The sequence below is a fragment of the Salvia miltiorrhiza genome, chromosome 5 (assembly GCF_028751815.1).
Source record: "Salvia miltiorrhiza cultivar Shanhuang (shh) chromosome 5, IMPLAD_Smil_shh, whole genome shotgun sequence".
In the NCBI taxonomy this organism is placed as follows: Eukaryota; Viridiplantae; Streptophyta; class Magnoliopsida; order Lamiales; family Lamiaceae; genus Salvia; species Salvia miltiorrhiza.
In genome coordinates this window covers 12,897,712-12,909,495 of record NC_080391.1, presented here as the reverse complement: position 1 = coordinate 12,909,495, position 11,784 = coordinate 12,897,712, and the positions used below count along the sequence as shown (strand labels likewise).

Sequence of the window (11,784 nt, the reverse complement as noted above, 5' to 3'; positions counted from 1 at the left end):
AAAAGTAAATTGAAAAGTTTAGTTTTGTAGTAGCATATCTATTCAAATTTACTTAAAGCATATACTGCACATTTTATTTTTGAAAATCAATGACACGTTCAACCCTTTATTTTTTCTGTTAACCCATTGATAAAAAAAAATATTTGTCAGTAAAATACACAAATAAAAATTTTGATGCATATAAAAATAATTGTTGTCATGTTTATTTAAATTACATGGCATGTATGCAGTACTTACGACTCACCGATGAAACCATTTTTCAGTTAAATTTTTTCTTATTAAAATTGAAACCTCAACTAAAATAATGCAACATCATTATTCAATATTATAAAATTAAACTTAATAAATTGACTATTTTTATTATGAAAACGAATCTTGTCTTTTCGCAAAATCAATTCTTTGGATGTTGTATAGGAACTTTATTTTAGAATTTGTATTTAAACAAAATGACCACATAAATATGATTAAATATGCAGTCCAAATATATAAAATTAAACTATATGCAAATAAATAGTTTTGAACATCTTAGAATATTATATGATATATAATTATACTCATTATCATTTATACTTATTTTTTATGGTGAATTTATATATTTATACATATTATTAATGAAAATCAATTGATTGGTAATTGATAATTCAAAATTGTGCATATTTATTTATTTAAAATATCGTTTAATTTCGATATTGATCGTGCATCGCACGAGTGGACATGTGCTAATATCTAAATAAAAACAAAGTGAGTTTGAGAGTTTATCGTCTTCGCCAACCAAGTAGTTTCGAAATTTAAAATAATTTTATAATTGAATCATTTCTTTCTAGTCTTAATGAAATTAAAAACGAAATCTCAACTTGTTGCGATTTAATGCACGGCCTTAAGTCCTAAACAAAATAAAATAAACTTTGATTCACACTTATTATTAATCCGAAATATCCCATCATTATGTCATATTTTTATACTACAAATGCTGATATACACAAACTAGCTTCAATTTAATTTCATGGAAATTACGTATAGAGTATTGAAACAATTTGATATAACATAGCAAGAATTCAAAAGACGGGACTAAATCAGAGTAAAGGTCCTAAATTTTTGTAAATGACAAATGTATATGTGAAAATAAAAAAGAAAATAATCAGTCGGTGCAAGTGTAAACAATTATCCAAAAAGGGGTAAAAGTTTCTTCTGTCGAATAATTAAAGAATAATCCATAAATGTATGTTGAACGAATACATGAATAACGCCCAATTCCGTTTGGAATGAAGCAACCCATTCCTTAAAATCCAATGTTTCTATAAATATTCCAACTCACACAAGACCAAGATTTTTCTTTGCAGTTGCTGACAAACCCATTATAGTGTACAAGGGCATCCCCTTCACCCAAAAAGAAATCCAGCAGCTTGCTCTTCGTTGCCATCGAAAAGCTTCAGAGCCTGGATTACCTGTTCTCTTCCAAACCCGAGTTCGACTAGCTTCGCAACTTTAGCTTCAAACTCAGCTCCCTGCAAACATTCCTCACTCTGGTTACAAGCTCATAATTATACCTAAACATATCAAGACTTAACATCTTCACTCGGTTGGAAGTAAAATTCATGATAAGATCCCACATCTTAGTAATGAGTTATAAACCTACAAGCCTCTAACCAACAAAGCAGCTTCTAAGAAAGGTTACAGAAAACAAGTATAACATGAAAGAGCAGATATCTTCACCAGATGAAGCAAGCAAACATAAACTTATTGATAAAACTAAATTAAAATTGAAAGTGGCGAAAAAGAGCGTACTTGGGAAGCATTGTTGCCGATACTTCCTGCAGAATGTAACAAAGGGGAATTAGTTTCACCGAAGAAACTTCTAGATGCGCATGTATAGCAATGCCAATGAACAATAAGGACGGAATATCCAGAAAAATGACGATTGGAATTTTAGAATAGTAGAAATAAGTGCAGAAACAACATTATCACTGCTAGTTTACCATATTAATCATGTGTCCCATTTTTGCCATTCAACAGTGTATACTCAACAGACAATACCCCATAGCCTTTTAATTTTACTCCTCTGAGACTTCCAGTCTCCATGCTTTTTGTAGAATTGTTAAATGACTCATAAAATAGGGTCCAGGTATAAACAAATGGAAAGTCAAAGCCCCCATAAAATAGTAAAAAGTTAATCAAAAGAAGACATAAAACTAGCTAACATCACACGGCATCTACAAATAAACACAGGTTCTAAATTGTCCGAACTAACCAGAAGGTCCACTTGGTGTATTGATGTTCTCTCTAGTTGCTGATGTTGCCTGAAAGTCAGAAGACATTGATGAGATTGCTTCTTTTGATTCACCTTGCAGACATACATTCAAAGCAGACAAAATCTAAAACAAGAAGCATAAAACATAAGGAATGCAACTGCACAAGCATTTGACTTTCTTGGAGACTACCATTTATGTAGAAAGCAAGATCTAGAACAAGGAAAGAAACATATTTACTAGACATACAGTGATAGCAAGTCACTGCTATGCCTATACTAGCCGGGACTCGGTCAACTCACATAAAGTAAAACTCTGTACTTGACATACAATTTAAAGTAAACCAGCGTAAGAATTACTTCTATCTGGTACCAGAGTTAAACCTTCGCTGCCAAAGTAACATCATTAGCATCATATGGATTTCGATACTTTCACAAACATATTAAACATTCGGGACATTTCCATAATCCAAATATGAGAGAAAAGAGGGAAAGAATTCTACAAAATTCTTAAGAGATTCCTTCTGTATACTATATATCAAGGGAAATGAATTGCATGGTCGTATCCTTACTTGTGCTCCTGAGCTAGAAGCTTCCTTCGCATACCTCTCTTCATCGAGAAACTGTGATGGAATGTCCTTCTCTGAATTTCAATAACATTTGTCAAAGGTGATCAAAACAATAATTTGAGCCATAGATTCAACGATATCAAATTTCTCCATAAACATGATTGCCTTTAAACAGATATTACAATGCCAAATAACTACCTGCTAGGAAAGGTACAGAAACCTCTCCTCCACCGACTCTCAATACATTCTCCTTTAGATCAATAATGCACTGCATATGATGGTTTTACATCAAACCAATCATTCTAAAAGGATTAAACAAATGGAAAAGAAAAAAGAATTGAACAAAACAAAAGAAAGTTACTTGGTGCTTGCGAAGCATATCCAGGCCAAAGAGAAATTCCATGTTGGGTGCATCCAACACCATAAAGGAACAAGGGTAGAATATGCTTCCAATCTACAGTGTTATGTAAGAAACCAAGTCAGGCTTAAAAGGATAATGTGTAATGTGATAGAACAGTGGTCAGTTAAAAACACTAAAACGCACCTTGGAACTCGTGTTCCCAGGATACGTTTGTTAAGAATTTAGAAACAATTCACCCAATTCTACAACTTAGACTCCCAACACATCAACAGTAACATCTCCCACATTTTTAAAATAAATATTAAATTCTTAGTCGCATAAATATTTATCTCAACAATTCACTAAACATACTTTAAAATATAAAATCAAAGTTCTATCCACCATTTCCAAAACAAACACTAACTTTAAGTCTTTAACCAAAAAATATATTCTCGCAAAACCAACTCTACCAATTTCAGAACTCCCTCTCTGACACCTCTTAGTTAACATAGAAGAAGTTGCAGCTAATTTTTAGGTATACCTTGATAGGAGCAACATGTATCCGACCCAAAATCTCAGACTGCCCAACTCCATGGGCAATACCCTTGTAGCGAGTATCTAAAAGCCTCAACAATCTGTAACGAAGAAGAAAATTGTATCAGCACCCCATTCAACCAACAAATATATCATCTAAAGAACCTATAATTTATATCGTGCAGCAAAAAAGGAGAATAACTTACCCCAAACGTTCAGCACAGCCTTTAGATATAATTGTTGACTGAGCTCCACTGTCAACAAAAGCCTGAAAGAAAGAAATCCAGAATGTTTCACCTAGCTTAAAATAAGAAAGCATATCTGCACATTAGCAGGAGCATTATCCCCATCCTTTTCTATATTAAACACAAATAAGAGCATTGTCCATATTGTCAAATTGATTTTACATTCCAATTGATTCCAGTGCAGTCCAACTTGAACTTAGTTTGAAAAGTCTGGCATACAGCTCACGGTTACCCTTATAATTGAGTTAGATATTGCAGCAGTTTAGATATTCATTTGATCCCGGATCCATCTAAACTTTTCCAAGCAATATAGGCAGTACTTCTTCTATGTTAGACGAGTGGGTTCACCAAACATGTAGACAGGAGATGAGAGGCAAAGTGCCTCATCTTTTAGATCCCCGATCCATCTATATAGCCCCACCCGTATCTCCCTTTCATAGGACTTGCTACATATTCCCTCTCTGGTTGTGGTCTCTTGAAAAAGCAACTAATAAGAAACAAACCAAACTAGCTTTACCAAATCATTACCTTCAATGGAACACCATTAACTTCCATGTCAACATACAACATTACCTGGAAATATTGAACATAGATGTAAATTTCGTATTGAAAAAATAATTAAGTACTATGACTGTAAAGCTGGAAATCATAATTACCACTCTTGCAAATGCCTCAGGATTGTATTCCAAGGCTGCAGCCCAGTTCTCATCAATGCCTTTCTGTCAAAAACAATTGCAATTTGTTGGAACCAATAATCTTTTTACAACAAATGTTCTAAACAACAATGTAAAAGTTGAAAAAACCACAAATAGTTGATTTAAGCAAAAAATTGTCATCCAAATCCAGAACCCACATAAAAACCATGGTGAAAAATTATTCTAAACTGAATTCAAGATCCCCTCAGCAAGATTTTTGTCATTGGACACACAAGAACGTCATCATGACACTGATACCAACTAAAACCAATTCACTTGAATGGATCTTCATGTTATTTAGCCACCAATAAACACCGGCAGGATAAAAGATGATAAACATTAATCTAAAAATTCTTTCAAATTGAAATATTTATCAGTTGCAGCAAATAGAAAATGAATATTTGAAATACATTTTAATACACCAAGAGGAAAGACTCAAAACTGGGTTCAGAAACTGGTTTAGCATAACTTTGAATGATATTGGATGAACTAATAAGAAATAAGGTTCTGAACATAGGATCAATGTCAATCTACCCACTGCAAATCCTCTTGACATTAGATAGAGGAAAACTGAGTAACCTGGCGAATAGAGGCTTCTATTTTCTTTTGTGCCTCCACATCAAATGGATCTGCATAAAGTAACGCCTGTCCAAAATATAAAGAAAATAACATTAAAAATAAAGAATATGAGTTTATTAGATATAAGAGGGTAATACGTTAAACAAACAAACAAAAAAAAAAAAAAAAAACTAAAAGGCATGGCAGATAAGATTCATATATCTATGATATTTTCTATGAAAGTGTTTTTCAGTTTCTCAGATTGAAAAGAAGGAAGCAAATATTACAAAACAATGAGCAAAGAGGTTCGAGATCACAGCAGTTTAACAGTGATCAATCAGGACTGTCATTGAAGAAATTGCATTTATCATTTCAACCAACAACTTTTGCAGGTTCCAGCTAAGGATAGCATATGATGTGTTATGAAATGAAAGTAAAAAGAAAGGTGCGAAGTTAGTAATGTCTTGAGAAGCAGTAAAAACAACCTCTCCTAAAAGAATCATGAAATAGGAAGTATATAAATATAGCCACATGAATTTACGGTAATTACGACACATGATCATTCATGTGATAGGAAGCATGTACTGTTAAATTGAATAGGGGAACTATAGAATGCAAACAATCATAGATGAAGGAATAGCTAAGACGATACTGACCATCTCCTCTTCTTGTTGACGCCTTAATTCAGATTTCTGGCGATGACGTGCACGCAAAATATCTTGTAACCTGTTGAGATCATTTCCAAGTATAGCTTGTGCTAACTCCGGATCCCTCTATCAGTTCAGATAGCCACAGTAAGCATCAGCAGCAAATCTAACTGTTATTAATTTTAGATATTTTTGGATGCATACATACCAAGAATCATAAAACCTAAAAACAAACATGGAATATTTACAATGAAGCCAATCACCAGAAGGGATGCAAATATGCCAAGATTGGGTAATCTTTATCATTTTCAAGTTGTACATTGTCAGGTTTACATCAAGAGCAGGGCCACAAGGGATATTTTTTTCAATGAAGCTCTTTATTTGGTTTCCCGATCATTATACCTGAAACAGTTGTGCCATCAAATTTGAATCACTGCGCAATTGCTGTTGGAAAGCTGAGGGATTTACAGCGGATCCATCGGGATTGAAGCCCACAGCTTCGCTTGAAGGTGCCCCAGCTCTATTAGAGATAACAGGAACAGCAAAAACCCATTAATTCCAAGGTAACACTTTTATTCCCATATATACTCCCATCCTTAGAACAAAACTATGGTTTTGCCAAAAAAAAAAAAATCTTTTTTTTTGGGGGGGGGGGGGGGAGAAGAGGGATAGAAAAAAGTAAAACTGATGAGAAAGCAAGTAATCAACACTACAGCATTATATCCAAACAACAATACCACGTACAACTTTATAGAAACATTCCTAAATAGTAAATCCCAATGCCATAAATATTAAAACTTCTGGAATTCTCCTGATATAGAATGCAGTACTCCAAGTTCTAAAGAGAAACCTTGAACCAGAAGACTGCGTGGCGTTCGGAACCATCATAACCAAATCTCCATCAGCAATAGAGAGAGCACTCAATTTCTCAGAATTCCTCATTTCCTTTCCATTATGTAGCAATTGTTGTTGCTGCAGCGGCACCTGAGTCTGTTCATATACATTGAATCGCACGCAATTTCAAATGAAGAACCGCAAAATATCCAAAAGCCAAGCAATATTAGAAAGAAAAAAATAATAATCATCCCACCTCAACTTCAAGCAGAGCTTTCAAGTTCTCAACCTGTTAATAATGCATGTAAAAACGAAAAAGAAAAAATCATTAATGATACTTCACAAAATTGAGGGATTTAAAAAAAAGAATTATTTCATCAACCAAATCTAGGGTTCAGAAAGTTAGGGCACATTACCGATTCGTCGCGATCGACTTCTAGCGTGACGATTTGCTCGTCGGTGGTCATGACAGTGATCTTCATCTTTTCCGGCACGATTTAATTCGATTGAATTGAGGTTCCTCGACGAATGAGATTGCGCTATCCAAAATTAATAGTATTAAGTTATGTATTAACGAGAGGAAGCTTTAGATTTTCTCCTACAGCATTAGCGGATACTTTACTACTGCCGAAAGTTATCTTCGTCACCGTTGACTGATGGCTTTCTAGGAAATTGGTCGGTTTACTTCTTCAAATATTTTCCTCGGCGGTAACTTTTCGGCTGCGGTAAAACCTGTTGTTGACAAATTTTGATTGAGAGGACGACTTTCTTCTCTTTTATATCACCACCATTAATTACTTGGGTTACAATTACAAAATATCGAATCTATATAATCTATAATAATATATTAAAAGATAAAGTTTAATTTGAAATCAATTAAAAATATCTTTTATATTTTTATTTTGTTTCTTTTTAAAATGTGAAATTCAATTAATTAAATACTGATATGAATATCAAATTAAAGATTATGACAAAAGCTTTAATTTGATATATATTTTATTTAAATATTAGATTTAAAATAGAAAATTTATATTTATTTAAAGATAAAAACATAAGAAAATTATCTCTCCTCTCTTTCATTTTTTTTTTCTTTTAACTTATTTCTATTTTCTTAATTTTATATTTTGTTCATATTATCAATTTTTTATTGTGAATTTTTCTTTATTTTTCTACTTTTTCTATATTAAGCTCAAATATATTAGCTTAAAATTATATTTTTTATTATATTTACAAGGATTGAGTAGCAATTACACCCCTAACATAGACACGTCTATGGCGTTTAGCCCCCTACACTCGACATTAGATCAAGCAAGCCTCTAATGTCCCAATTTCGGTGCAATTAAGACCTCCCCCTAACGCCCGTTTAACTCCGTTAAGTATTTTAATTTTTTTAAATTTTATCGTGGGAAATAGAAACTTATAAATTTATTTGTGCGAATAGTCAAAACGATGCTCTAGGCCAGGCGGTAAATGGTTAATGCTTAAAGTCAAGCGGCCTTTAAATTTCTTTATTTAATACTGTTAATTTATTAAAAAAAAGAGTAATATTTAATTTTTGAGTGGATTCCAAATCTAATTATTTTTATTTTGAATTTTAATTTTGATATACTTTTAGTAGTGATAAGTTTAATGAAACTATGAAATTCTCTCGTCTAAGACGTAAACCCTAAACACAGCTACCATGCAATCTCCGGCGGATACGCCGGAGCGTTGCTCCGGCCTCCAAACCCTTCATCTCCTTTCACTCCCATCCCTACTGCTACTGTCTCCACGATTGTTGCTATTGACTCCTCGACAGTTGCTCCTGACTCCACGACGACTGCTCCTGGCGTACTTGCGACGGTGACGACAACCCCAGTAATGGTGCCTCCGTCCAATTGTGATCCTTACGTCTTAATCTCCCTATCGTCTCCTCCAACTTTTTGAGGCGGTCTAGTAGTTCTGAAACTAGGGTTTCTGAAACTATACAGCAGCAGACAACAGATAGGACTTCTACAAGTATACCACAACAATCTACTGCTCCGATTCTGACCGCCCCTAATGCTCTCATCTCCCCCAACTATGTGAGGCTATCTAGTCCTGAAACTAGGGTTTCTGATACACTAGCACTCCAGCAGCAGACGATGCAAGCTACTGCTCTAAATCAAACGACCTCTAATGCTCCATCTTCATCTAATGGTGACACACCCCAAGACTGCCTCGGTGAAGGCTTCCTATGCGTCGGTTTCCAGAACCTTTGTTGCTCAGAAACCCGATGTTATGGCTCATCATTTAACGATTGTTCAGCCCGAAAAGAAGAATGATATCATCACTGTCACCATCCCTCTGGCCCTTTTTCAAAAACGTGTTGATGAGTTTAAGTTTGCTCTCATTGGCAGGCTTGTTCTCCATAAAGGAGATCAACCGAGAACGACGCAAGACCTCAAGAACGAGCTCACGGAGATTTGGCGTCCTCATGACGCTTGGAAACTGGTCCTTATGGGTAAGAGCTTTTTCGCTATAAAGTTTCATAATTCAGATGACAAAGCCTTGGCTAAGAAGAAACAGGTGTTGAAGCTTTCTAAGGGTACGTTGCGCCTACGGGAATGGACTCTCAACTTTGATCCGTATAAAGAACTCTCTTCGCTTTGCCAGGTTTGGGTACGTATTTTTTACATACCTGTGGAATATTGGACTCTTGACACTATTGCTAGCATTGGTCGTGCGTTGGGGACACCCATTAAAGTTGATGGCGCCTTAGCTGATGGGGACGTCGGACATTATGATAGGGTTCTGGTAGAGATTGATCTTGCCTTACCTATTCCTGAATCTGTTCATATTTATTGCATTGATAACACTTTCTATGTTGAATTCAGATTTGACTGTCTTCCGTTCTTTTGCATTAATTGTGAGTTAACAGGGTATACATTAGATAAGTGCAAAAAGTTTCAAAAGCAGGTTGAGAAGACTGCCACTGCTGTTACTAAGGTTGCTCACGGCGATGCTAAGAGGGTTGAGAAGATTGTTCCTAATGGTGATGCTAAGAAATCGGAGTCTCCTATTTTGGTTGAGGATAACACGGCTAAGCAAGATGAGGGGTTCAAGCAGGTTAAGAACAAGAATAGTTGGAAACCCAAACATGGGCTTGACTAGGCGATCAGTAATTCGACGAAGAATACTTTTGATGTTTTGGAACGTGAAGCCACATATTTAGATTATGGGTCGGATCTTTCGGCGGCGATGACTATTCCAATTCAGGTAGAGAAGGAGGATCCGCTGACGATAGAAAATGTGGAATTGGATTCTGATTGCTCGTCGAAAGAAGAGAATGGCACTATAGTGGACAATAAGTCTGTGTAGGATGGCGAGTTTGAGCCAGAGATGGCAGATCTTCCAGCTGGTGTTCAGTTGGGTGAACATAGAGATGTGATTGACGAAGCTACCAATATAACCGTTGTTGCTTTTGTTACTTCGGATGCAAGCAATGTGGCTGAGAACAATTCATACGATGTTGTACATGAGGCCATCCTGACTGAGATAATTGCTCTTGCTATTTCGGCTGTCAAGACAACAGGTACTTCGGCTAACATGGCAGCGGGTGATTTGGTAGTTGTGGGTGACTCAACTGCCAAGGTCGTGGGCTCGGTTGAGCAGCAGGAGGTTGTTTTGGATCGAGCTCCAGCAATAGGCAGTCCACTCCTGCTCCGGAGAATATGGCTAATCGTATTAGTCGGTTAGAGGAGCAGGTTAATCAGGGGATGCAGATGCTCTCGGAGACGAAGCGAGGTCGTGGTCGTCTAAAGGGCTTGGGAAATGGCATGGTAAGGGAGCCTGTGCAGGCAGTTCCGGAAAGTGGCATTAAAAGTCGCCTCATGAATGCAGGTGAAATGAGTTACAAGCCGATAGACTTTGTGGTTGACCCTAGCAAGAGGAGTATGCGTGCAATGAATAATATTGTCCATGGACGTTGGTCGGATGAAATGGATGATTATCCTGATATTAGGTTTTGATTTGATGTTTTTATTTAGTCTTCTTTAGTTTTTACGATCTCTTTCTGAGTTTTGTGCCCTTAGTCTGCGTCATTGTGCTTTCAAGGGATACTATTTTTCCTTTTTCTTTATAATAAACCTCAATTTCATCAGTCAAAACGATGCTCTCGCTAAACACCGACCCATTTGTAAAAGTTAGGTTTAGTGTTTAAAAGTAGAACACAAGTAAGCGACGAAGTGTTACTCATATCACAGTCTATATGGAATGTGCATCATGTTTACAGGATCATAGTCTGAGGGATCAACTAATGGCTCAGCTGATTAGTTTGATATCCAGTCTATAGAATACTCAAATCTCACTAAGTAATACAAAAGAAACTAATTAGGCATTGCATCTGACTTTCTGTCCACAATTAGTGGACCCCACGTGACAGACTGTAAAAGAAAATTTAAAATCGCAGGGTTTGTCGTACAAAAATATTAATATACAAGTTTGGGATAAAAATAAGTAGTAATTTTTTAATTGAGTTTGAGACAATTACATGTATGTAAATTTTAAATGGGTTGAACACAATTTGTATGCATACGTATATTTTTTTTTTACAGAAATCACTATTTATTCGATTTTGGGACGAGTATGAATATATACATTCCATAATGAAATACATATTAGAGGTGCTGTATATATTTAGGACGTGTTTGGTTACCTATTAAAACCCACATTGTAAAGCAGTATTGCCCATTGTAATTTAGAAGTTTGGTAGCTCATTAACACATCAAGCAAGGCCCGTCTCTGAAGTAAAGCCCGCTCTAATTCTACTGTTCATCCACGTTTTGAAACTAGTCTCGACCCTTGGTTCCATTTCATGGGATGCTACAATGTTCCAACTTATTATTTTCGAAGTCCAATTTGAAATTGGTTTACGGGATCTTTCCACAGCCTCATTTCTCTATCACAACTCACAAGATATTTTTCTGCACTATTGAAGGTGTTGTCGTCAACTTTCGCGGTGGCGTAGGTAACCACAGATATGATTAAGCCCTATTTTTTGTTAATTGCTCGGCATCCCACAGACTGAGATCCACATATCTGCGTCCACGATTCATTTTTTTCCGAACAAATCTAGGGTTTTTTTAATTTCTTTTTCA

At 35.6% G+C, this 11,784-nt stretch overlaps 1 protein-coding gene across 1 annotated transcript; it reads right to left on the bottom strand.

Annotated features, from left to right (window-relative positions):
* Positions 1 to 1,170: 1,170 nt before the first annotated feature.
* On the bottom strand, positions 1,171 to 7,446 carry LOC130986113 (protein DNA-DAMAGE INDUCIBLE 1). The gene is made up of 16 exons (XM_057909405.1): positions 7,084 to 7,446; positions 6,924 to 6,956; positions 6,684 to 6,823; positions 6,236 to 6,353; positions 5,843 to 5,959; positions 5,208 to 5,273; positions 4,590 to 4,652; positions 4,462 to 4,506; positions 3,895 to 3,956; positions 3,696 to 3,789; positions 3,176 to 3,268; positions 3,013 to 3,082; positions 2,818 to 2,888; positions 2,249 to 2,297; positions 1,786 to 1,811; positions 1,171 to 1,505 (listed from the first exon to the last, which is right to left on the bottom strand). Exons 1-16 carry the CDS (start codon positions 7,147 to 7,149, stop codon positions 1,380 to 1,382), a joined length of 1,239 nt encoding a protein of 412 aa, XP_057765388.1. The 5' UTR covers positions 7,150 to 7,446; the 3' UTR covers positions 1,171 to 1,379.
* Positions 7,447 to 11,784: the final 4,338 nt, after the last annotated feature.